Source organism: Antechinus flavipes, chromosome 2 (assembly GCF_016432865.1).
Source record: "Antechinus flavipes isolate AdamAnt ecotype Samford, QLD, Australia chromosome 2, AdamAnt_v2, whole genome shotgun sequence".
Lineage (NCBI taxonomy): Eukaryota > Metazoa > Chordata > Mammalia > Dasyuromorphia > Dasyuridae > Antechinus > Antechinus flavipes.
Window position 1 is genome coordinate 368,053,549 of NC_067399.1, and position 27,749 is coordinate 368,081,297.

A 27,749-nucleotide genomic window follows, 5' to 3' on the forward strand; every position below is an offset into this window, starting at 1 on the left:
ACTCACTCACTCACTCAGCATCAGTTCATATAAGATTTTTTCAGGCTTTTCTGAAATTAGCCTGTTCATCATATGAAAAATAATTCTAGCTGCTACAGAGGCCTGTGATAACTTGCCTAAGATTTTCAGTACTTATAGAGAGTTGTCAGAGCTGGGATTTAAACTCATCTCCTGATTCCAAATCTGGATGTACTCTAGGGAACTGGAAGGCAAAATCAAACTTGGTCCGTAGATTTTGATCTCTCTTGCATTCCCAGCAATCTGTAAACTTGAGAGGGCAGAATCTCTCATGTTACAGAATTGGCCTTGTTTTGCCCAAGGAGGCATCTCCCTTTTTCCTCTGGAAACATTCTGAGCATGGCTTCGGAGGAGTCTTTTCCTGTTGCCCAAGCTGAGTCCATCCCTACTGGGTACCCAGCCAGGGCCCTGAGAAACAGCCCTGGCCTAGTTGGGAATCTCCACCCTACCCTCAGGGAGCGTTTGTTCTACAATTGCATGTGTAATTAGTAGTCCTGCTCTTATTCCTCATGCATGAAGGAAGAAGCCTCTGGGTTCTCCAAGGTTGTTCTAAGACAATAGAAATTCTGTCAGTCCCCTCAGTTGAGTTTTAGATGTGCACCTTGTAACAGCCCTTGTCTCTCTTAACCAGGGGACCAGATAAAGCCAGGGAAGGCTCTTCCTTAACAAGTCAGCCCCAGGGTGCTGAGTGTTTTGGCCAGAGCCACCCTAGAAGATAACCTGCTAAGTCAGAGTGAGCTTGTGAGCCATTGGTGGAGGGAGTGCCAACCCTGAAGAAATTAGCTCTTTGAAGTATGGAAGAAATAATGTATTAGAGGATGAAATAGGGTGTGGGTAGGAAGAGAGCCTGGGGGATTTGGGGAGAGGAAGTTAAGCAGACAGGGTTCTGAGCCTTCTTGCACACAGATTACACACTTTATAAATGGGAGTGGGAAGTAGTTAAAGCAGGCCTAAACATGGAGCTCTCATGTTAAATTCTAAGTCTTTTCTTGTGTTGATTTAGTTTGCAAGGTTCCAATTTACATATACCACCTCGGTGACAGTTGTTTTATTAAGCAAGGTTAAGTGGAGGTGGATCGTGGACTTTGTGAAATCTCTGGGCAGAATCTCAGAGCTGAAAAAGCCCCCATTTAGTTCACTGAGTATGGAGAACTTATTACTCATTCCACTTTTGGACAACTCTCATTATTTGGAACCAAGCCAGAGAGAGTGTGTGATTACTAGCTATTCATTTTGAGTCTGGTTACTAACTGAAGTGATTTGTCTGAGAATTTTGTTCATCTTGTTATTCAGTAACATTTATTGATGATGAAGAAATAACATTCAAATGACCTTCAGGCGACCTTCAAGTTCAAAAGAATGATGATAATTGCTGTTTATAAAGTACTTTAAAAGTACAGAGTGTACCTATTTTAAATGACCTTCAGGTGACCTTCAAGATCAAATAAATGACAATAACAACAGTAATTGCTGTTTATAAAGCACTTTAAAAGCACACAGAATGAAGCTGTCACTTGGGGCCCTGGACTATATTGGCAGAGCAGGTGGGGCAGACAGATTTGTCTACCTACTCACTGCTTTTGGTAGTAAGGACAATAGCTCTTATTTTACTATGTTCAAGGCACTGTGCTAAGGGCTTTACAATTATAATCATTTGATTTTCACAACAGTCTTGGTAGATAGGGCTACTATTATCCCTGTTTTCTTGTTCAGTTGTATTTCATTTGTGTCCAGTTCCTTGTAACCCCATTTGGGGTTTTTTAGGCAAAGATAGTAGAGTGATTTGCTATTTCCTTCTCCAGCTCATTTTATAGACAAGGAAACTGAGGCAAATGGGATTAAGGGACTTGTCCAAGGTCACACAGCTGATATATGTTTAATATCAGATTTGGACACAGGGAGACCCAGACCCAGCGCTCTGTGCATTGTGGTACTACCTGGTTACCCCTCTCCCTCTTTTACAGATGAGGAAATTGAGGCAGATAGAAATTCAGTAATTTGCTCAGGATCACACAGCTAATAAGTGAAGAAGTTCAGCTACGAACTCAGATTATCCTGAATCCTGGGTAGGGTTTTTTCCATCCAAATGCTAGCAGTTAGCCATCCCCTGAAACACCTAGCTATCCACTCACATAAGCAATGACGGAGCTGAAGCCAGAGCCCAGGAATCTCTTCATCATTTCCCCCTGGATTAGTGCTCCACTGGGTGTTGGGCCTAATTAAACCATTTCAGCCCTTGGGGTTGAGACACAGCAAAGGTAGTTGTGTGAGAACACAGGAGGCTGCTTTCTCTTGGTTAACCAGAAAGAAGTTGAGATGGAAGTTCCTCTCTGGCCCAACTTCTCCTTGGCCCAGAGTCTGGCGTCCTTGGTTGGAACTGCCCCTCCCCACACCACTGCTTGTGTCCCGAGAGCTAGCTGGGAAACTGCTGTGTGGGGCCCAAGGTGGTGCTTGTGTTCTGCTGCTCTAGGAGTTCCCGGCCTTGCAGCTGCTGCTTGGAGCATCCTCCGAAGGAGAGGAGCCAGCTGCCTCCCCTGGCCTCCTTGGCTGGGTTGCCACAGAGAAGAGCCATGGGAGCTGTTTGCATCCAGAATGACAGTCCCCTCTCCGATATGATTCATAGCTCTTGCCATGCCCTGTCCAGAGTCACGTGCTCCCCAGCTCTCTCCTAGAAGGAGGGCCAGTCCTTCTTCTTTTTCTTCCCCCAGAAAAAGAGAATTTACTTCAGAAGCGAGAGAATTCCATTGGCACTCCTGGGAGAATTAAGACCCATTTAAAGAGTGGACCAAAGCAAACAAGATTGAATATAATTGGATATGTGGGATCTGTGACCTCAGTGATCTGGGACCTTCACCCACTGGTCCAGATTACGGCCTATCTTGGCTCTCTCATCTGCTGTAATTCTGTTTGACCCAGTGCAGATTTATAAGATATGAAGAATCAGATTTAATAAATAAATATTTTTATTTAGATAATTAAATTATTTTTATTTTTAAATTATTATTATATATTAATTATATTATATTTATTATTTATTTATTATATATTATTATATATATCATATATTAAATTATTATTAAACAAATAAATGATATAAATAAATGAATGAATAGTGGATCTAAAATTCTTCACTTTAAGAAAAATTGGGTGAAGATATAGCTGAATAATAATACACATTTAAAAGGAAAACATTTTGTTCATTGTGACTCCCCAAAAGTGTAATTTGGAGCCCAAGAAAAAACCAAGGCCAGATTCTAGATGGAGCTAGGTGAAAGTCCCATTGTTTCCTACCCTGGCCAGACTCTCCTAAAATATCGTGTCTAATCCTGGGCACCGTGTTGAAGGAATCACATTGACAGATTAGAATGTCAGAGGAGGTGACAAATTGAGAGGACTGGGAACTGTGTTTTATGTTGATCGGTTGAAAAGAACTAGAGACAAAAACTGTTTAGCCTTCATCTATTATTTCCAGCTCTTTGCATACAGTAGGTTCTTAATAAATCCTTGATTAATTTAATTCCTCGAGAACAAGGATGGTTTTATTTTTACATTTTTTTTTTCCGTAGCACTGTGCCTGGCATGAAGTAGGATCTTAATAAATGCAATAGGTGGCACAGTAGATAAGAGTACTGGGTCAAGATGCAAGAACTGAGTTCTGGCCCCAGACACTTAACACTGCTTTACTTTTCTCCTCTGTAAAATAAATCTGCATAATAACAGCACCCACCTTTCAGGGTTGTTGCAAGGATTTAATGAGATATTTATTTTGTAAAGGTATTTGCAGACTATATAATCTAGTTATTTTTATTATTATAACTGTTTAATGATTAATATTTTACAAAACTTAGTGGGGGAAGGATATTTCATAATCTCTCTCCTTAAGCATCTGAAAGGTTGTCATGTGGAAGAGATTACAGTACTCCAGATAATATGACTATTTATGGAGGTTGTGGAGAGGGCATCCCTTCTGCATAGGTTAGCTCAAGCAGGTTTCTTTCAGCCTTGAGATTTGGCCTTTGCTTTGGCAGAGTGGGGTGCAGTATATTGATTATTCTAGCTTGCTTTCTTCTGGTAATTTCCAACATCTGAAGATCCCAAACTATGATAATTCCTCCCAATGATACAGAACTTTACTATTCAGAAAACAATTTCCTCTCTTTATGAAATAGGGAAAAGTGGGGATTTGCCCATTTTACAGATGAGAAAATGGGCCCAAAACTCAGAAATGGCTTTATCTTTTGAGTCTCCTGCAAATGAGCTTTGAAGTCTGTGCAGGTACACAGGATTTTTCTATCCCTGTGTCTAGTATATACCACATTGTGTCTCTGAACAGACCAGAGAGGAGATGTGGGAGTGGAGGAATGAGTTGTCTGTGCCTTAGGTCCACTAAGAACCTGGAGATCAAGAGAGAAATTTTCTTTGGTAGCACAGACCTTCTGCTCAGCATAATTCTGCCATATCTGCAAAGGGACAGTGGCTTTCTTGCTGGGGCCTCCACTCTCTTTTTACACACAGGTCCTTATCTGTCCCCTCCAACCCACTGCTCCTCAAAGTCAAAAGTCATTGAATACCTACTATTATTGTCTGAGATGTAAGCCAACTTCCTTAAAATTTAGATTTCAGTATATGGTACATTAACAGATAGCCCATTTCTTTCTTGCCTTTTGGATGAGAGAGGAAGTGTAGGCAAGGAGGGACAGAATTTGGAAAAAAATCTGGAAAATAAATTTTTTAAAAGGAAAAAAAATGATACAGGGGAATACACTGGATTTGGAACCTGAAATTTCATTTCAAATCCCATCTGCTATTTATAATTTGTGTGACCCTTGGTTAGTCACTTTACCATTCTGGAACCCACATTCATTCCCCATTTGAAAAATTTAGAAGTTGAACCACATGACCTAGAAGGTTCCTTTCATTCTAAAATAAATGATCCTTCCAGCTCTCTTTTCTCCCCAAATAATTGGGGGGAAAGCTCCAGTTCTTCCTTCCCAACAATGTCATCATACACTCCAGCAATGTCTGATTTCAGTGGCACAGCTCAAAGTACATCCACGGCAGCACATTTCTGTGCCACTTGTTTCCATGTCTTCCAATTTGCAAACTTTACAAGTATTATGTAGGGGTTAATTATTATAAATATCAGAGAACTAGTAGCTAAGGTAAAATGATAGTAATAACAATAACAATAGTTGTTATCTGTATAGCACCTCCTATGTGCAGGACACTGTACTAAGTGTTTTTTAATTATTATCTCATTTGATTCTCATAACAATTCTGTACCTTAGGTACTCATATCACCCCCATTTTACAGATGACAAATCTGAGGTAGGGGTTAACTGACTTCCCAAGGATCACACAGCTGGCAAATGCCTGAGATTAGAGTTAAACTCAGTTCTTCTTGACTCCAGGCCCAGTACTACATCCATTGCACCATCCAGCTATCCCAACTTAGATTCCAGATGCTGTGCTAAGCTTTATAATTATTATCTTATTTGCTCCTCTTAACAGTCCTTGGAAGTAGGTGCTCTTTTTAATCTGCATTTTACAAGTGAAGAAGCCGAGGTAAAAAAAGATTAAATGACTTGCACCGGGTCACACAGATAGTGAGTATCTGAGGCTGGATTTGACAGGTCTTTCTGACCCCAGACCCAGTGGCCTTGTCCACTCTTGTCACTTTGCAAACTCCACCAGGCCCTACTTTTAGGCCTTACAGTGGCACATAAGTGAGCCTGGACTCTCCTTATCAATCTTATCAGCAAAGCTCAAGTTCTCCTAAGCTGGAAAGATTATATAATAGCAAGAGATCATGGCTATCTTCCTAAAGACCAGCTCATGAGCTGGGAAGAGACTTATCACCCCATCCCATAAAACAAAGAAAAATACACAGCCCACTAGCAAATTTAAAACTAGAGATACAAAAATGGAGGACTTTCCTCAGATACTTCCCATCCTCCTGGCCTATATCCTGCTTATTTCTCTAATTATTCAGCTTCCCAGACCTTAGGACAGAAATATTCTGACCTGAGGCCTCTGGGACAGTAGTAGGATAGTGAGAGGGGAAGAATTATGCAAAGAATGAAAAACTGACCTGTTGGAAACTTATATTTGATCTTTGTCATGCTAAATCTGAATCCAAAGAGTTTTCTTTGAGGATTAGATTGTCTTAATTATTAGTTATTATTAATAATTATTATCTTCTACCAGTTTGTCAACTTACCTTCATGTTTGAGTGTCACATCTTATACTCCCATGTAATTATTTTTGAACCACGTGAAAAATAAATTGTCCCTTCTCTATCAGAAATGAATATTGTTGTTCTTCTAGTGATTCTGCTTACTCCCTTGGTGACCACACAAAATTTCAGTGATTATGGTAGGAAAGAAGCTAAAAGAGCCATTTCTCAATGGACAAATAGCCAGAGGTAATACATAGGTAGGTTTCAAAGGAAGAAATTGATGTTATTAACAGCTATGTAAAAAAAAACAAAAAACCTCCAAATTACTAATAATTAAAGAAATGCAAATTAAAGCAACTCTTAAGTTTCTATTTCAAATCCATCAGGCTGGCAAAGCTGATACAAAAAAAAAGAAAAATGAGAACTGTTGGAAGGACCTTGGGAAAGTAGACATACTAGTAGATTATTGGTGAAGCTATGAATTGGTTCAGCCATTCTGAAAAGCAATTTGGAACTGTGCTCCAAAATTTTATATATCCTTTGACCCAGTGTAACTATAAGCCTATATCCCAAGGAGATAAAAGAAAGGAGAGGATTAATAGGTACAGAAATATTTATAGCAATTCTTTTTCTGGTGGCAAAGAATTGAAAATTAAGCAGTGTCTGTCAATTACTCAATGACTGAATATATTATAATATGTGAGTATAATGGAATTCTGTTGTACTATAAGAAAGAACAAAAAGAATGATTTTAGAGGGGATAAAAAAACTTGGGAAGGCATGTATGAGCTGTTGCTAATTTAAGTAAGCAGGACTAAGAAGACAATTTTTCATACTATGAAGCCAGGATGAGATCCACTAAGCAACAACTTTGGAAGACTTAGGAACTGGTCAGTGCAATGAACTAATCATTAATTCAGAGGATTGATATTGAAACAGGCTGAGAGGATAAAGTCAAAATGCAGGGAAAAGATATGCATTTTTAGACATGATCAGTGTGGAAATCTTTTACCTCACTATGACAGGGAATGACTAAACAAATTGTATTTTATTCAGAGAAGAACAGGAAGATTTATATGAACTGATGCAAAATTAAGCAGCAAGGAAAAAAATGTGTTATGACTACAACAATGTAAAAAGAAAGAAGAAAAAAAAAAGGAAACATAAAACTTGGCTCTAGGAACTGAAAAAATGTACCTGTTTCCTTTACTGCTTATCTGCGGGCCTGTGGCTGTGGAATGATATACAGTTCTCTGATACACTTCATAGAATCATGTAGCTTGAACTCTAGAAAAGATCGTAGATACTATCAGTCTAATCCTCTCATTAGACAGATGAGAAAACTGAGACCAAGGTTGAGTAACTTGCCCAGAGTTATTATAGAAAGTGAAAGAGCTGAGTTTCAAACTCAGTTTCTATGACTTCCACTTTGGTATAGTGCTATGGTTGATTGCTCTATTGACTTGGAGAAGAGCAAAGACCCACACTGGAAGATTTACAGAAAATGGGTACTTTCAGGTGTAACATTTATCACTGCGCAAGTCCACAAAAATAAAAGCACATACATGCTATACAGCAAAATCAAATGACAAAGGCTTGGCTGTGCAAGGCCAAGGTTACTCACAGTGTGAGGGAAATGTATTACAGTGGTGAGATCTCAATGAGCATACACACTCAGAATATGATCTAAGCAGAAAAGTTACCTTAAAATTAAGACTTGATTGAGAACAAATAATGTGGTTAAGAAATTATCTGAATTGCTTTTTGATATCTGACTTGGATGGGGGAGTTTTCCCAATTTGGATGAAAATTTGGGTAAAGGTCTGAATCTGTCATTAGCGACCTCAGAAATGGGTATTGTAGTAGTGTACTGAGTCTCATAGCTTTGATCATGTAGATGTTTGATGTAAGATTACAATGAATCAGGGCAGTGGAAAAGTACAGGCTGTCTTTTATCATTTATATACTTATAGTCATTAAGATCACTTTACCTAAGTGATTCCATATTGGAGTCCTGTCACTTGTACTATAACATCAAAAAACATATTTCATAAATTAAAATTATTATATTGATGTTAGTTTTTTGGGGGGGACTTTCTTTTAAAATATTTACTCAAATGATTAATTGAGTAGGGAAAGGAGATGGCATGTAATACATGTGTATATACATATGTATACAAATACATACACATTTAGAAATAGAGACAGTAGATAGAGCACTGGGTCTGGAGTCAGAAGGACCTGCGGGTCAAATGTGATCTTAGGCATTTCCCAGCAATGTGACCCTGGGCAAGTCATATGACCCTGTTTGCCCCAGTTTCCTTATCTAGCAAATGAGCTAGAGAAGGAAATGGCAAATTACTCCAGTATCTCTGCCAAAAAAACCCCAAAGAGGGCATGACCAAACAATAATAAAGATTTTATATATATGATGTGTTTATATGCATACAAAATACAGAGAAAATATATGCACATATATAGAAATAGATTTTTTTAGATACATATGTTTGTAAATGGATGTGACATAAAGAACAAAGTTTATCAATAAGCGTAAGTAAATTTTTTAGAAAAGGCCCGGCTTTCAGTGTTGCCTCTGTTCCTTATTGCTGTGCTCACTTTTCCCTTCAGGTCCCCAGTTTCCTTACCCGTGACCTCTAAGGTAGCTCTGATAACCTCTAAAATGCTTTAGGAGAAACCCTGCTGTAAATTTATCATTGTGGTTGGTTTGAAAATAACTTTGTCCTTTTTTCTCCTCCTTCCCCTTCTTTCTCTGTTTCTGCAGGTTAGGTGGGGGACCAGATGATGCAAAAGAGATTATGCAGCACAAGTTTTTTGCTGGCATTGTATGGCAAGATGTCTATGAAAAAAAGGTGGGTTCCCAGGAGGCAAGGGAAGTGGGATGGCTAAGTGGGGCATGGGCCTATTACTGTGGGCTTTTCTTCACAGAGGATACCCAACAACATTGGGACTGTTTCAAAGTAAAATGGGACTTTTCAAGGAAGTATCAAGTTTTCCATCCCTACAGATATTCCATCAGAGGCTGAATAACCACTTGTGGGGATGTTACAGGTGTGTGTGGGGGTATATGTGTGGGAGGGATTCCTGCTCATGTGTAAGGTGAAAGAGTAGACCTCTGAAATCTCTTCCCACTCTGAAGTTATATGATCCTGTAACATTTACATAATGCTTTTAACAGCTGCAAAATTCTTTACAGTATTTTATCCTCACGATAGCCCTGAAAGGCAGGTGCTATTATTATCCCCTTTTTATTTACAGATGATGAAACTGAGGCTTAAGTGATTTGCTCAGGGTCATCTAGTCAGTGTCTGAAGTGGATTTGAGCTAAGGCTTTCTTGATTCCAGGTATAGCTTTCTGTCTACTGTGTCTCCATTGTTGTGAAGTTGAGGTTAGGCCATTGGAGAGCTGCCTCCATTTTTTTAATATCTTATTTCCCCATTGGAAAATGGAAAAGGGGACTTCTAGGGTGGGGTGGAGCTATTGGCAAGGCTAAGGCACCCGTTTCTGGCCCCTGGCCTGGCTTGGGTGCCAGCCAGAACCAAGAGGCCCTTGATACTTTTCCCCATTCCCTGTTTCATTGTAAAAACCAGGAGGCTCAGGAAGTCATAGGTAGCTGGGGGTAGGGGAAGCATTCTATCTTGGTATTTCTTCCTGAGCATCAGACCCTGTTTGGATTCATAGCCTGCATCTTCTTAATAACTGGATTTATTTTTAAGACCTTATTTAATAGATGCCTAGCACTACTCTTGGCTGCTGCTTCCAAAAAACCAATTTCTCTCTCTCTCTCTCTCCTTCTCTCTCTCTCTCTCTCTCTCTCTCTCTCTCTCCCCCTCTCTCTCTCCCTCTCTCCTTCCCTCTCTTCCTTTCTCCCTCTCTCCCTCTCCCTCTCTGTGTTTGTCTGTCTCTCTCCCTCTCTCCTGCCCCATGCAGTGAGAAGGCAAGAAACATGGGTGATATGTTCTAGCCCTTAGTAATCCTGCCTCTCCTGTTTAAGAATCAAAGAATTTGAGGGTTGCAGGGACCTAGATCCAATCCATTCCATGCACAAATCCAGCCCCGACCATGACACAGACAACAGGTGCCCACCCAGTCCCTATACACCCCCTATACAAGCCCCTGTAGCTCCCTGGGGCAAAGACCCAGCGAGGCCCACAGAGGTGGCAGCGAGTGCTAAGTGCCTCACTGGCTGACACTCCACATCTTTCATTGCAGCTCCTGGCTTAGGGCATGTGCCACTTGGCTTTCTGTTCTTCAGCTCTGGGTCCCCAGCCCCTGGGTCATGTACACTGCCATGAGACCCTGAGCAAGCAACTGCTCTTCAGCCGGGACAAAGGTCTTTACTCAGAAATGCTTCACCTGTCCCCAGTTCCTGGTAACAGGCTCGTTTCATTTCCTCTTATCTTTTGATGATGAGACACAAGCTTCCTCACTGCCATATTCCAGGCCCTAGCAGGGAGCCTCACTGGATGGTCACGCCTTCAAATTTGTCTTGGGCCTCCCTTTGTTCCTCTTTGTCATATGTGGCCCAGAAGCCCACCTGCACCCTTTTCTCCTAGGAGGGCTCAGACTACAGAGGGAAAGTTACTCATTAGCCTCCATCCCCTTATTAGTTTCTTCTGGCCTCCTGGCTGACCCCTGAGTGAGGATTCTCTACTCTTCTCCTACCACTACTATCCCATACCCAACCAGTAGAGTTTTATTTATTAGATTCTTCTGGCTTGAGTGTGGATACCTAGACATTCCCCAAAACAAAAGTGGAATTTTTCTTTTTCTTTAAATAGTTTTTTCTTTTTAAAAAAATTCTGAACTCAAAACACCAAAAAAAGAGAACATTTTGCTACATACAGTATAACATTAAAAAGGAGTATATATGAGCCATGAATCTGCATTTCATTCTGTTTGCTTTTTAAAAAAAATTTATAATAAATTCTACACACTACTTTTTCAGAGCTGTCCTATTTATGTTTCCTTCTGTTTGTTTTTGTGCATTTAAATTTTTTTTTTACAATACCTTTTTTTTTCTTTTTCTTTTGACATTACTGGTGCTATCTCCTTCCCCAATAATCCCCTCCCCCCCTTAATTCAAGAAATAAAAAGAAATGGGGTAGAAGCTTGTAAAAGTTTAGCATATCCAAATAAAACCTCCCCACAGAGTTACCACGAATAATAATGTAGGTCTCTATACTTTGTATTCATTACTTAGATTCTCTGGAGACATGGTTAGTTACTGCTTTCATAAGCATCATCATCATAATAACAACAACAATAGCAGCTAGCATTTATATAGTGCTTACATAGTGCCAGGCACTGTGCTAAGTGCTTACAATTATTGTATCATTTGATCATCACAATTTTGGGAGGTAGGTGCTGTGATTATCACTCCCATTTTACAGATAAGAAAATTGAGTCCAACAGAAGTTAAGTTCCTTCCTCAGAGTAAGCATTGGGAGTTGGATTTGAACTCTGCCCTTCCTGACTCTCAACCCAGTGCTGTATTCACTGTACCATCTAGCTAATTACCTTTGATCAAGTTTTTAATTCTTAGTTGTTTTTCTTTATGGTCTGTTTCTCTTGGTTCTGCTTACTTCATTCTCAGGATTCTCTGAAATCATTTCTGTGGTCTATTTAAAAAATAATATTTTATCATAATTTTCCCAATTATATGTAAAAGCAAATTTTTAACATTCATTTTTTAAAATTATGAGTTCAAAATTCTCTTCTTTCCTTCTCCTCTTTCTCTGAGATGGTAAGCAATCTAATATAGATTGTACATTGTAATCATGCAAAACATTTCCATATTAGTCACGTTATGAAAGAAAACAGACCAAAAACAAAACAAAACAAAAAAAAAAACACCAAAAAAAAAGTAAAAATTGTATGCTTCCAATATGCATTTAGAATTGTCTTGGATCGTTGCAATACTAAAAATAGCTAAGTTATTCACAATTGATCACTATACTCTTTGTTCATTTCTTACAGTTTGATAATATCACCTTACGTTTATGTGCATTTTCCATTTGTTCAACCTTTCTTAGTTTCCTAAAAGGCAGCCTGGAATATTCCCTTAGAGTCTAGGGTTTTTTTTTTTCCCTCCTCTTCTTCCTTCCAAATTCCTGTCTTAAGGATCAGGAAATTTGTTTTGCTTGTTATGACTTTTCCCTTCCCAATATTATACTCCCACTTAATACCCTCTTCCCTCATTTTCCACTGGATTACCTCCTGAGTTTGAGGAACTTCTGCACTACGTTCTAATGCACAACTCTTTTTTATGTTTTTAACTCTTTCTTTGTCACTTTCAGAAAAGATTGGAGTTCACCTGAAGCCCAGTTCTCTTATCTTTCTTTCCATGTTTAAATGTTCTTAAGGAACTCAATTATAATTGTCAAGTTCCACCCCACTTTCTACTTTTTTCCTTCTTTTCTTCTCTTTACTTTCTTTTTTCTTCCCGCTTTTAAATTCACAGAACAGAACTAGTCCTCTTTCCCCGCTTACATACCTCCAACCTCTGCCCAGTACTGTTTTTCTTATTTCAATATTTCTTTTTTATCTTTTGAAGACAGAGTTCTGAAGGAATACTTATTTCTAGTATCCTCATTAGAATGTGAGTATTCCCTCATCCTATAGCTCCTTATAGTGTCTCAAATGAATTACTAGATTTCTCTGGACTCTTGGGTTTGTATTTCAAAATACCTATTCAGTTCTGATCAAGCATTTCATCAGATATGATTGTGGGTCCTCCATTCCATTACTGATTTACTTTTTCTCTTATAGAATTAGGTTCAGCTTTGCAGGATAAATTAATTGTTTCTGTTTGTAAGCCTATTATTTTTCTTTACTTTTTGGAATATTGAGTGCCAAGATCTCCTCTGGTTTTTATTAGAAATTGTTAGATTTTGTATGAACATGGTTGTATAAGTCTTTGGTATATGAATTGCTTCTTTATCAATTCTTAGAAAAAATACAACTTAGATGAGTGGAACTTTGGATTTTGATAGTGATAATTCTGAAATTTAAAACTTTGGGGTTCCTTTCAGAAAGTGGATTCTTTCCATTTTTGTTCTCTGGTCCTTATAGGTTTGGGTAGTTTTACTTATTTCTTGAAATAAAGTATGTAGACTTTTTTCTTTTTTAATAAATCACAGTTTTGGAGCAGTTTGGTGGATTCTTAAATTCTCTCCTTGAAGGAGAAACCAATTGTTTGGTTTTGTTCTAATATCTTTTGCTGTTTTGTGAAATCATCGATTTTTGTTTGGTTTATTCTGCTTTTTTTAGAGGTTTTATTTCCTGGGTAAGGATTGCCACTTTCTCTTTTGACCTACTTATTCTCTTTCCAATTCTTTCCTCAAGAGCTCATTTCCTTTTTTAATGTCTTGCTTCATTTCTTCTAGGTATTCATGTATTTCTTGTGGAAAATCCCATATTTTTTTCTTTGAGTCTTTGCTTGTGGTTCTTAGAATTAGATTTGCAGTGGGTTTTTTTTCAGTTTAAAAAAAATTTTACTATTTATTTTTAACATTCTTTTAAAAGAAATTTTGAGTTCTAAATTCTTTCCCTCTATCTTCCCACTTACTGAGAAAGTAAGCAATATGATATCAATTATACTTATGAAATCATGCAAAACATATTATCCATGTGACAAAAAAAGAAAGTGAGAAAATTATACTTCAATTTGCACTGAGAATTTATGAGTTCTCTCTCTGGAGATGATGGATAGCATATTTTATCCTGAGTCCTTCGGAATTTTCTTTGATCATTGAATAAATCAGAGTAATAACTAAGTCACAGTTGATCATTGTTACAATATTGTTGTTACTTTATACAGTGATCTCTTAGTTCTTTTGCAGTGGTTTTTGATGCCATATGGTATTTTTTTACTTGTTCATCTATCCATGTTTAGTTTCTGAATTAGGGCTTCATGCCAGGACCCTGTTGCACTTTTGAAGGAAATGATGTGGTTTGTTTCTGGATCCCCATGTATTGACCTTTGCGTCCTAGAGTTCAACTGCCTCTGAATCTTTGAGGTTCAAAGCAATGGATTTTCAGGTCTTTCTCCAGCCTTTAAGCACATGGTTAGGAACTTCAGAGTCCCTGGGCCTAAGGTGGACCAGGCTGAGGGCTATAGGAGCTTTCTGACAACCCTGGTTGCTTTTAAGGCAATTGCTGCATCTGGACATAGAGCCTTACAGGCTACATATGTTCTGTGTCTGATCAGCTAAGTGGCCTTGCCAGGCTTTTCTGAGAGTTGAGGATGGGTCCTGCCCTATTATGCATGGACTACTGACTAATTTGTGTGTGTGTGTAGTTCTGGAGTGGAAGACATCACTTACTGTAGTTTCTCCTTGGATTTCTTGATCATTTTTTCAGTCTGGTGTGAACTCCAGGGTCTTGCTGGAATAGGGATGTGCATGCTGGATGATCTGACTCACATTCAAGTAGCCATCTTGGCAAAAAGACAAATGCAGAGTTTATCATCAACTAGGGGAAGGGGTTAGAAAGCTGCCTGAGACCCACGAACCAGAATGGTTTTTAAATTTTTATATAAAGTTTCATGTATTGAAAAAATGTAAAAACCAGTCTCGTCTCCAAATAATATTAGACAGCTGGTTTGAATTTAGCATTCAGGCCATAGTTTACTGAGGCTAAAGTAGAGATTGTAAATTAAGGAGCATTTTTAGAATCTAGAAGTCTTACTCTTGGAGAATAGCAACTCATTGTATAATAATAATAATACCTAAAAGCTAACATGCTTTAAAGTAGTGCTTTAAAGGTTTGCAAAATGCTTTATATTATCTCAGTAAATATGTAATATGTTATACTTATGCTTTAAGTATATAAAATGTGTATATATATATTATTTTAGTAAGTACATAACATATTTATTTCATGTCATGCCATATATTATGTCACACATTACATAGTGCCACATATTAGATTATATTATTTTTATCATGTCCTTTTACCTATTACATTCTATTCTGTTCTATTACATACTACATTATGTCATATATTACCTTTTATTATGTCACTATATAATAGATAGCATATCGTATTACATTACAGCATTGTATAGTATAAATAGTGTAGTATAATTTGAGTGCTAGACTTGCGAGATTTGGATACATTCAAACCCTGGCCCTGACTTTTTTCTCTTTGTGTGACTGTCACCCTTGGCATATTACTCTGTTTCCTCACCTGTAAAAAGGGCAGAAGGTTATTGCTAATTGGTCAAAAAAGCATGTGTTAAGTGCCTGCTTTGTACCAGGCACTGAGCTTGGGATACTGAGGCACAAGAGGAACAATCCCTATCTTTAAGGAAGTTCATTCTTTGGAAGGAGACAGGGATATAAGAAGATACAAGCTGACTATGAGGGTTCTCTGTAGTATATTAAGGCTTATGAAGCATATTGATTATAGCATCCCCATGAGGTGGATGGTTCCCAGATTATTCCCATTTTGCAGATGATGAAACCAAATCTTAGAGAAATGAAGTAAGTTATGGAGATCTCTTTCATCTTCCTGGGGAAGCCAGCCCAGCTCCTTCCTAACCAGCTCCCTTGCCATCTAGTAAATATTCGGGCCTCTCCCTGCCTTGCATTTCAGAAGAAAACCCCTTCTCGTCTGCCTCCCCCTAGTTTCCTCCCTTTTTCAAGCTGACACCCTCCAAGGCTCTTATCATGAGTTCTGGGTAAGGCTTAAGGTTCTGTCATTCAGATAGTGATGATGGTTAGTCTCTTCCATGCACAGAAATTCAAGTTCAGCTCTTCATGGGTTCTGATAAGGGGAATGACTGGCCAGAGATCCAAGCTTGGCAAAGCCAGGGTTAGAGCCCAGACCCTTTGGCTCATTCGTCGTGTGATTTAGCCTTTGTTCTTGAAGAGGACCATGACATCAGGGAGATGACACCATGACATGCAAGTGAATTGGGTTGAAGGGAGAAAGGGCTGGGCGAGGGCACCTGCCTTAGTCATTCTTCCAGAGCCAGTCCAATGGCCAGTTCGTCAGTACTCGAGTGAATGGATGTAGGTGGTTTGATGCCATCTTCCTCTCTTTACCCTTTTCCCACCTTGCCAGTCTGTTCTCTGGTTGATGAAGAGTTGGCCAAAACAGGGTCTGGGGCTGCTCCACAGCAAGTAATTTTGAAGTACCTACTGTGTGCTGTGTATGACGTGCTAGGGATACAAAACAAGGCAGCCTGACACCTGTGCTTCAAGGACCTGACTAGCTAAAGACAAAAAAGGAATTCATAAAGGGAGGCTGGAAAGTGAGGGACATGGAACAAAAGTCTAGTTTCCATTAAAGCCAAGGCCCCGGGGACAGGGTCCAAAGGAGCAAGGCCAGAAAAGTCAGAGAAGTGACACCATCATGGTCTCCCGTCATCCCCTGCGTATCAGGCACCCAGGGCTCTCTGGCTGCTTTGGCAGGTCCTGAGATCTAAACTTTTCACTTCCTCCTTATTAAAAACCTATTTCATGGACCGTTCCCCTAAGACACTGTGCTTGCGTACCCGCAAGCGTTCCTAGGTTAATGGACACTAAATCTGGAGCCGGGCGACCTTGGTTGGCCACTTACGTGCTTTGGGATCCTAGCTTCTCGGGCTCTAGTTTGCTCATGAGAACACTGAACGAGTGATCTCTGCGGACCCTCCATTCTGACATTCTAAGATTTTTCTTCTGTATAATGTCTTGGCTTTCCTCACAGGGCCTTCGGAAGACGTGTCTCAGTACTGTAGGCGGGCTTTTTAGCCCGTAGGGGAGGGATGAAGTAGTTGTTCCTCTGGGGCTGGAGGCACTCACCCAGGGATGGGGGGAGTAGTGTTGCCTGGCTGAACTTTGAGGAAGGCCGGAGAAATCTGCCATCAGCAGGGGAAAGCCTGAGTCAGTCTCCGCCCAGGCCGTAGCTCTCAGGTCCGCTTCCCCTGGGCGAGCAGCCCGAGGATACTTCGGACACGCAGGATCAGAATGACCGGGATGGCTTGGAGAACTGAGGACTCACACGCATTTCTCTCTTCCCGTCTCTCCCGGCAGCTGGTGCCTCCGTTTAAGCCGCAGGTCACATCTGAGACCGACACCAGGTATTTTGATGAGGAGTTTACAGCCCAGATGATCACAATCACCCCTCCTGACCAAGGTGAGTTCTGGGGCTTGGAGGGGCAGCTGCTGGGGCAGGACTGCTTGGGCCCTGGGGCAGGAGGAGCAGTCTTTGAGAGGTCTCGACTAAAGGGAAGGGCCGGACATACATGGGGAGGCAGAGATTGGATTAGGATGCAGCAGAAAAAAGCTAGGGAATAGAGGCAGAGGCCAGAAGTTGAGGAGAGAGAGCAGAAATCTGAACTAGAGGGAAAAAAGGCCTGTGCTAAAGGGGAGACGCAGACTGGGTTTGGGAAGATGGAAGCCAGGGGACAGAAGGACATTGAGCACACCATCTTCTCATGGATGAGATTGGTCAGAGCATCTTTGAACCATAGATTTAGATTGGAAGATCATGTACCCTCACCCCCTTATTTGACATAGGCCCAGGTCTTTGATTTGCCAAAGGTCACAAAAGTAGCAGAGCTTGGAGTTGACTTCCAGATGTGTGACTCCAAACAAGGAGAGTCTCTCAGATGCACCTTTTGTGCCACGGTGGGGAAACTCCTGGCTCCAGAGTCATGAGAGCTGAGTTCAGGGATTGCTTATAATGCTGACTACCTGTCTGACCTTGGGCAAGTTAACTTCCGAGGTCCCTCCCAGTTCTCTGTCTCTCATCTACTCCTTCCCTTCCTCCACCCCATTTTACAGACAGGAAGCCTGAGATCTAGAGAGGAAAAGACTAATATAAATAATAAGTGGCAGAGTCTGACATGACTACTTAGACTTGGGGTCAATTTTTGGAAAAATTAAATAAACTAAGTTTTATCAACTAAACTGCTGCATCTTAAAAGCAGCTCCTTCTGAAGGCTACACATGGATTCCTGTGTGGTTGTCATAGTTCAGCCATTGGAGGAAAGTGATGGGAAAGACCTGTAGGACCCACATCACACTTGTCTCCTGTGCTGGGTCTGGGGAGGGGGAAATTATAGATTTAGAGCTGGTAAGAGGCTATGGCCTGGTTCCCACTCCATCCCCGTCCTTGAAAATGACTCAGGCGGTTGGAACAGTTGGAGCTCTGACTGTAACTTGGGTGGGACCGTAGAGGAGCAATATGTGGGAGAACTAAAAGAGATGCTCAGGAGCCTGTTGTGGATATGGCAAGTCTGGTCTGTCTGAAGAAGCTATTACTTGATCCCTTGTTGGAGGCTTTCTCTGTGTTTAGGCTGGTGTGCAAGTAAAGAAGGACATCAGTAACGAGCAACTCTTAACAAGGAGGCAGGAGATCTTGGCTTTAGTGTGTGGTTCTGACATGAACTTGCTGTGTCACCTTAACGGAGTGTCTGTGACTCTCTTATTTGCTATGTAAATTGAGGGGGTTTTACTGGATGGTATTTAAGAGACCCCTTTTACTTCTAATATTCTGTTTTAGAAGAATAACTTTTATTTTTATAGTCCTTATAGATTTACAGAGGGTTTTTTCTTAGTGACCTTGTGTGTTGGATAGAAATTAAGTTTTATCATCTGTAGTTGTGGTGATAGTGATAATAGTAGTAGAAGTAATAGTTTTTTTACAGATGGGTAAAATGAAGCTCAGAAAAATTAGAGTTGTCCAAAGTTCCAATAATAAGCATTTATTAAGCACCTGCTAGCTGCCAAAAACTGGGGATATAAAGGCACAAATGATGAGAGAAAAAAGAAGGGATTTAAATTCATATGTGTTCCTGCATTCTCACTTGTGGCAGGGCAAACTGCAGAAACCCCATCCATCTCCAGATTAAGCTTTATGACCCCCACTCAGCTCTCAAGTGACTGATTGATGGCCTGACCCACTCTTCTGTTCAGTAGAGGATGAGAGAGCGAAGGCCAGCCAGTCTGGGAGGTCTACCTGGAGCCTGCACCCAGCCATGCTTTAGATTTAGAGGAGACTTGACTGTGTGACCTTGGACAGGTTGTATCTACCTCTGAACCTCATTTGTGAAATGAGATCTTCCCAGGGCTTTTGAGGAAAAATACAATGCCTGGACATAGTAGGTGCTTTGTAAATGTTTATTGAGGAACTGTTACTGCTCTGGGGTCCCTTCCAATTCTTGATGTATGTTTTAGTAACTCACATTTACATGGCCCAGCTTCCTTCTGTTTACAGATAGGGAAACGGAGGAAAGGAGAAGGGAAGGAGAGAAAGGTAGAAGTTCTATACATTTTAACTCCCTCTGAGTTGTTGTTTTCCCAGACTCGAGAAAGACATCCTCCGATTAGAGTTTGCAAACTCAGAATGAGTTTTTGGCTTTCTTCTCACCTTCCTCCCTCCAGCCTCTATCCCTAGCAAAGCCTTGTGCGTGGACCAGTGGGCAGGACTGGGCCCATCAGCCAGCCTCCCAAAGACTGGGCCAGCACTGCAACAGGCCCATCCTGGTCTTCAGAGGAGTTTTGGCTTGGAAGGGAGTGGAGCCCAAAGCTATACCCTGACAGGGAGGGAGTTTCCCACTCCAACAAGTCCTGCCTAAGCTCCAGCAGATTCAGTGTCAGGACCTCCCAGAATACACATGGCCTGAAAGGTTCCAAGAGGAACAGGGTTGTCTTAAAGGCAACCAGGGCCATCAGAAAGCTCCAGACCCCAAAAGGTGCAAGGTTTTCCTTTTTTATTTTCCAGATGGAAAAACTGAGCTTCAGAGAGAAGCACTTGTTTAAGGTCACAGAGTGAGTTCATGGCGGCACCCAGGAATAGATAGATGCCAGCTCTCTCCCTCCGGGAGCTGGGCTCTCTTGTTTTCAGACAGTTGTTCTTTTAAGACAAATTGAGCTCAATTCCCTTGCTCAGCAGGGAATTCTTCAGACTTCAAAGTTTTATTGGCTGCAGATGTTTTTTAAGTTATAAATACAAAAGAGGGTGATAGTAAAGGTTCTTTTTTTTAAGAGTAGATTATCTGGTCTTCCACTTTCCTCTATCCTAGTAGTCACTAATGTTTGGCACGTCTCTCAATTCATGTGCTGCTATAGTTCATTCTAGAAGCCGACTTTCGTGAGGGAGCCTTAGTCTTCACTAAGGCTTCCATGGTTCCTAAGTGTCCCACAGTTCATCTCAGTTTTCTCCAGAAGTGTCCAGAACAACTCAAGAAATCCTAAAATCACACTTTTTGTTCATTTTTGAAAATTCACTATTAGTACGTTTTTATTGATGACCAAAATTAAATGGGTTTTATATGAGGAAAATGTTTTATAATAATAATATAATTACCTTATTATATAATCATGCTATATATCATAATCACATTAATATCAACATAAAAGTTGTGATACAATAGAAACAGTAAAAGTATTGGGCAACATAGAATATAGATTTATCTTAAAATGTTAAGCATAGAAAATAAAAAATCTTTCTTTAATATAATCTCTAAAAAGAATTATATAAGAACAAACAGAAAAATGAATTAAAACAATTCATTGATACACCAAAATACCAAGAAAAATATGCAGTAAATGCACAAAAATTACTTATATGTTTTGTATATTTCTAACAATATTTAAAAGAGCAAGTCTGTAAAATAAAGGCAAAATGCATTCAGAATCTGCATATGAACCTATCAGGAAATTGACAGGGATTATATCAGTACACCTGAACAGAAAACAAGTCAGCCAAGACTTGGAAGAGGCAAGTGTGGAGGCATGTGGATCTCCAGGAGATAGTATCAGGGCCCAGTAAGAATTGAGGCTCTGAGATGAGGGACTTGTTAAAGTTCTTTTGTGTTGGATACTAACACCTATTTGAAAAGGTGACCCTCTGAATGGAATGGGCACCTTGCTTATGACTTATGTGTTTAAACTAATTTTTCACAAACGTATTTAATTCTCTCTGCTTATGTGGGATGTTGTACTATTTGTGTATCTATTCTTCTCTGTCCCTTTCCCCACTGCACACAGAAAAAAATTCAGAAGTGGTCTCTGAACTTACCTAGAAGGGTTATTGTGACGATTCAATGAGATAACATTTATAAAAGGCACCTATCACAGTGCCTGGTACTTCATAGTTGCCATATTAATATTTATTCCTTTTCCCTTTCCTCCTCCCACTATGAGTGGGAACTGAGTTCACAATTCTTAAATATTTCCCGTCTGTATTATAAATTATATCCATGTAAAATAAAGACTGAGAAGTATGAGAGACAGACAGACAGACAGACAGAGACAGAGAGGGGGAGGGAAGGAGGGGTAGAAGGAGGAAGGGAAGAAACAGAGGAGGGAGGGAAAGGACAAGGGTAGGACTCTGCCTTTTATGGGTTCACCAGGGACCTGTCACTGTAGAATGATATGATCAAAACAGACCATTCGTGTTTCTCCTCATGGTATCCTGAGTGGCACTGGTGAGTGTAATGCTGTGAGCCCTGATAAAACTGATAGAGAATGGGCTGGACAAATAATTCTCCTAGGGAAATGTGGCTTGGCCCTGGGAGTTTTCTAGTCCTGTTCCCTGTTGTTAATTTGTGTGATGTTAAACAAGTCTTTGCCAAACCTCTATAAAAGCTGCTAAATTTGAAGATCTAGATTGCAATTGTAGCTCTGCCACTTTTAAAACCATTTATATGATCTTTGGGCAAATTAGTTCTTAGAGACTCTGTAAAACAGAGGATTTGTTCTACAGGGCTTTTTTTGTCCTTTCCAGATCTGTGATCCTCAGTTTCCCTGTTTGCAGAATAAAGGGTCTGGACTTGGTCTTTGAGGTCCCTGCCAGGGCTTTAGCTAGGGTAATAGCACATTCCTTGTACCTGAAGCCCTGGCACATGTCCAGCCAGGATTCTAGGAAAAGTGCAATCTTGGTCTGTGTCTACCCCAAAGACCTCGGGTATCTTTATGGACTGGAGTCTGTGACATTTAACTGTTCAGCCAGGGTTATATTTGGACTGAAAGAGGGGAGAAGAGAAACTGTAGAGGGATAAGGAAGGAGAAAAACATTTCTTAAGTGGTCATGGTGCTGCCAGGCACTAGTCTTAAGTTCTTCAGTACCTTATTTGATCTCTACAGAAATCTTGTGAGGTAGGTGCTATTATTGTCCATTTTACTGTTGAGGAAACTGAGTCAGGCAGAAGTTAAGTGACTTAGTCAGGATCATCCAGGGGGTGTCTTCAGTGTGATGCGGCTCCATGTGGGCTCCAGGTCCATCCACTTCATCACCTAGCTGCCCACCAGATTGCAGGACCAAGGCTTGGGGATGCAGAGGAATGAGAAGAGAAGAGGTAAGACCAGGGAAGGAGGGAAGGTAGCACAGGGCTGAGTGTCAGACCTCCCAGTGGCCGGCCGGCCGTGACTCGTGCCCATGCACTTCACACAGCATTTTATCCCGCTGTTCTTCTTTGCAGATGACAACATGGAATGTGTGGATAACGAGAGACGGCCCCATTTTCCTCAGTTCTCATACTCTGCTAGTGGGACAGCTTGATATGTGGCCGCCCCATGGGCATCCATTCTGAAGCAAAACATGGACTGCATTTGGGGGAACTTGGGCTTCAACAGACACTAGGGAACTTCCTGTGTTACCTGACTCATGAACAACGTTGCTTTGTACAACGCTTTAGATTAATTCCTAGGAAGTCTCACCATTGATTCGTATTTTAAAAAAAGAAAGAAAGAAAAATTCTCTGATGTGTTTTTGAGAGGAACCGAAGCAATTATGATATTAAGTCATTTTCATGCGATCAGAACCTAAGGGTCGGAAAGAACATTTTTTTTTTTTTAAAGGTTCATTTTAGGAATAAGACATCCAACATATCAGCCAGTTTGAAAAGAAAAATCCCCCTCATCTTTTTATTTATTTCATCTAGCTTTTTAATTTTTTCACCTCTATGTTGTCTCGGCACTCAGAACACCCAAGTGGATGGATTTATTTAGAAAGATGTAAAAGACATTTGTCGCTAGTGCAATAATTAACCTCAGCAACAAGAGGAACAGGCTTCAAGGGCCAAGGAAAGCTTGGGGCGTGGGCGTGGGTGTGGATCCTCACCACCAGTGCAGAGACTGACTCCCCAAAAGGAGCCAAGCTAACGGCCTCAGTGAGGCGCTCAGCAGCCCCGGTGTGGTGACCACGACTCCTGATGCACGGCGAGCGAGATGGTTCGGGGGGCTAATCGAGGTTCTGCCTAGGAAGCAAGGGTTCTGCGCTGTCATCTCGGGGAGCATCCGTGGACATTGGCGCCAGCTCCCTGCCAGCTTCCTCCACTTCTCTCTCCCCATCCTCCCTCCCCATCGGGCCTCATGTACATCCTACCGGAATTTCTCCAGTGAAATAAATATTGGCACTGAGCCCCTCCCCAATTCCTCAGCTACCTTCAGAGTATAGGTGGTGAGTTCCTGGATGTGAGTATGTAGGAAAAAGCCCCAGTAACCTTCTATAATTGTGCCCAGGCCACGTTCACTCTCAGAGAAGCTTTTTTTTTTCTTGGCCTATATATAATGAAAGAACTTGAATTTGAATTTTTTCTCTGTATTCAAAGGAATATGTCAAAGTACATGGGGGGGAGGGGGTCTTGTTAACTGTATTGTGGACAGGAGCTACTCTACCCCACTCCCTCAACACATACACACCCCCTTCCTCACATTTCATCGTCCAAGTCATCTTAGTAACTTTTCACAAACAGCATCTCGCTATGTTTCCAGCGAGTGCCCGCCTCCCCCGTTGTAGGTTATATTCTTTCTAGTTTGCTTATGCACCACTCCCCAACTGTCCAACCCCATGAAATGAAATGTGCTGCAGGCATGAGATGCTTAGGCCGCAGGGCACCCATTGCATCCCCCACCCCCTGCCCTTCACCTCTGTCCACAGCATTTTTTTATAATGTTCAACTTTACTATTTTTACTATTATAATATGGAAAATTTCCCTCAGAATACTTCAATAAAAATTGCTTTACAAGTTAGGCCTTTGTTGTTTTCTTGGAAGCTGTGGATCAAGTGGGAGGGAAAGGTGTCATGTCAGCAGGAGATAAGAGAGAGCTTAGCAAGATGTTTGAATGAGTGAACAAAATAGTATTTACTAAATAATAAACTATGTGCAAAGTGCTGGAGAGGCAAGGAAAAGCGATACTCAAGTTCTTTCTCTCGAAGAGCTCATACTCTTAATTTTTTTTTTTTTTGATGGTTGTCTTTTTGGGGATGTTTTTCCAAGTTTTCATTGCTGTGATGGCTGGTTAGAGATGCACAGCACCTGCCAAAGCAGCTGCCAAGCTACCTCTCCGTGAGGGGTGCTTCCCTGGATGATGGCTACAAAGATGGGACTGGAAGCCGGACCCACGGGCCTGGAGGGCACTGCTGCTCCCTGACTGTTGTGCCCAGATTCTTGGCCAGCTCTGGGTCTGAGGGGAAGTGATGGGGGTGGTTTGTCTTGCAGACCATATGCTATGCTGCTTTAACAAGAATGAGGCAACTTCAAGCAGGAAGGAGTCTTAAAGTTTATCTTTATTCCCTCTTTACTGGCTGAGGCAAACCGAGGCCCTGAAAGCTTGATTCTTCCAGCAGTAAATCTGAGGATTCTGACTCCAAATTCTGGCTCTTTCCATCCCACTGAGCTGCTGCTCAGGTTCAGCAAGAATTTATTAACTGTCTATCCCTCCTGAGGTAATGCTGCCCTTGGAATCAGGAACACTTTGAATCCAAGTCCTGATTGTAACGTATGACCCTGGGCAGCCTCTCATTGGCCTGTGAGATGCTAAGACTGTAAGTAAGTTGCAGAAAGGTTGCCAGTCGGTGTTGATAGATTCCTCAGTTGGGCAATCCCTCCACAGTGAAGTTGCAGGTCTAGTAGGAAATTCCTCCTAATAGCAACTTGCTCTCTCTCCCCCGTAATTCCTGAATTTTTCCTACACTCCTTCAATATTTATCATATTTCCCATGACTTATTGTATTAATTCTGTCATCCCTTTAATAGTTCATATTTACAGAGCGCTTTAAGGTTTACAAAGATACATTATTTGAGCCTCACAACCGTGTAACATAGTAAGCTTCAACCATGTATTAAGGGCCTACTGTGCCAGGTCCTACATTTAAGTGCTTAAGGTGGCAGTGAAAGCCAAAAGAAAGATCCCACCCTAAAGGTGCTTCCATTCTAATGGAGAAACATCCAAAATGGGTATGTGGATACAGTAAGGGCCTGGTTAATATAAATCCTCTTAAGATGGTGGATTCTCACTATTTGAGTTCTAAGTTGGTCCCAGCCCAGCAAAAATATGCAGTGTGAATTTGAACTATGAGACCATTCTTGGGGAATTCCCATACTATTATATGGTATTACTGTATAATGTGGCATTACCGTACCATTGCCTACTGAAGCTGAAATGTTGTGATTTGCCTACAGTCAGATGTGTCAATTTGTAGTATTTGGCCTTCCTCTTCCAATTCTAGTACTGTATCTACTTTATAATGCTGCTTCAACTATAAACTCAAGGAGGACAAGACCCCCATCTTAGTTAACTTTTCTCTACATTTCCTGCACCCAGTAAGTATATCTTCATGGTGCACTTGTTTTCCTCAGTTTCCTGAGTTGTAGAGGGAAACAGCAAACTCCAGTGTCTTTGCCAAGAAAAGCCCAAATGGGATCATGAAGAGTTGGACAGGATGAAAAACGACTGACAACAACAATCTATACATAGTAATCTCTGTAGTTTATATGTTGACTTAGTTTTAAAATGTAATATTTTGTTTTATTGGGCCTATATTTATTCTGGTTTAGGTCATGCTCTGGAGTGCTTTGAGTCTCAAGTCACCTGCCAGTTGTATGTTTGAGACTAGAGATTGGGTGGAGGCCGGACCCACGGGCCTGGAGGGCACTGTTGCTCCCTGACTGTTGTGCCCAGGTTCTTGGCCAGCTCTGGGTCTGAGGGGAAGTGATGTGGGTGGTTTTACTTGCAGACCATATCCTGTGCTGTTTCAACAAGAATGAGACAACTTCAAGCAGGAAGGAGTATTAAAATTTATCTTTATACCTATTACTAAGCTGAGGTAAACCGAGGCCCAGAAAACTCGATTCTCCCAGCAATAGATCCAAGGATTCTGACTCCAAATTCTGGCTTTTTCCTAGTTCCATTTACTTTGTTCTACTTCAGTTCCTACCTCTCTGAATACCTTTAGCTTTAAAGGGCCATTCCCCAAAGGTGTTTAAGGGTCCATGGGGGTCATTGCTGCCATGGAAATCTGAGATAAACTTTCTTGGGTGAGGCTTTTGCCTGAAAACCCTTTCTGTGAGTTTTTGATGGTAGCTCTGACTCAGGTATCACAATGAAGTCTGGGGAGGGAGGGAGGAAGAGAGTAGGGTTTAAACATGAGAGGAAGAAGATAAGGAAAGAATTGTCAAAGCACCGAAGAAAATAAATAGGTTCCCCCCATTCCCTCTCCAAAGTAGTGCCCCATCCATCCCTATCACCCCTTCCCTTCAGGCCATCAGTATGTCTTGGTTCCTAGAATATAGACCTACAATTTTATTTCAGATCAGTTTCCATCCTTTCTTAGAAGCAATCTGGACAAATGAAAAGTACCATGGAGTTGAAATACGAAAGCCTGGATTCAAATCCCAACCCCAACAATTTTCCAACTTGGGCTCTTTTCTGATTCCTAGCATCCTAAGTTATTTTTTTATCTTAAAATATACTACATACCTCACAGAATTGTGATGAGGAAAGTAAACCTAAAGGGCTAGAGAGATCTAAGGTGTTATTACTAATATTTATATTTGATGCCTGAGGTAAATATCTAACAGCTCTACTGCTGCAGATGTTGCCTAGGGAAGGCAATGGCTACTTACGGGGGTCATTTACAGGCCCCGGGCCTCGAAGAAGCCAACCAACCAACCAAATAATGAGAGGAAGTTATAATTAAATGCTTTGGAAAGAGCAAGCCAAAAGCTAGCCACTATTACTTGTTGGAACTATGTGATGACAGAGGTGGAAAGAATCTGAATTGCAATGGACTTTAAAGATTCCAAAGTCTCATTCCCCATTTTACAAGATGAGATGTAATGAATTCTCAAAGATTACAGAATAAACAAGGCCTAGGATTAGGAACCTCAAAGTTCCTGCTTAAAGGTTTGGGGGGGGGGGTTCTGTCAGGAGAAAGCTTCTATCAGGAGGGGCTGTAGCTGACCCCCTGACCCTGGTGGTCGCTTTCCACTGTTGGTTCAGTGTGAACCTTCCCCATGGTCTTTGAGGACAAAGCTGGTCCTTGAAGAGTAAGATTGCACAAAAATGGTTTCCTTTTCCTTGGCCCCTTTGCTGGGAGCAAATGGGGTGAAGATATATTGAGGCAGATTTCAATAAGAAAAAAATCCAAGAACTTCCTAAGTTAGGATTGTCTTAGAAGAATGGCCTGCTTTCCACAGGTAGTAAGAGCCTCATCATTACGGATTTGAACAGAGGTTGGATGATCAATTAGAATTATTCAGAAGATGCCTTCTCAGGCACCTGGGATCCTTTTGAGTCCCTTTCAACTCA

The 27,749-nt window shown here is 40.9% G+C and overlaps 1 protein-coding gene across 2 annotated transcripts in view; it reads left to right on the forward strand.

The window, feature by feature from the left end:
- Positions 1–24,188, forward strand: part of AKT1 (AKT serine/threonine kinase 1) — a 127,848-nt gene extending 103,660 nt beyond the window's left edge. For both annotated transcript variants that reach the window (XM_051978263.1, XM_051978264.1), the window contains exons 12-14: positions 8,979–9,066; positions 17,240–17,342; positions 22,636–24,188. In XM_051978263.1, coding sequence (XP_051834223.1) covers positions 8,979–9,066; positions 17,240–17,342; positions 22,636–22,715 — 271 coding nt within the window. In that variant the 3' untranslated portion in view covers positions 22,716–24,188. The remainder of the gene's footprint in view (positions 1–8,978; positions 9,067–17,239; positions 17,343–22,635) is intronic.
- Positions 24,189–27,749: the final 3,561 nt, after the last annotated feature.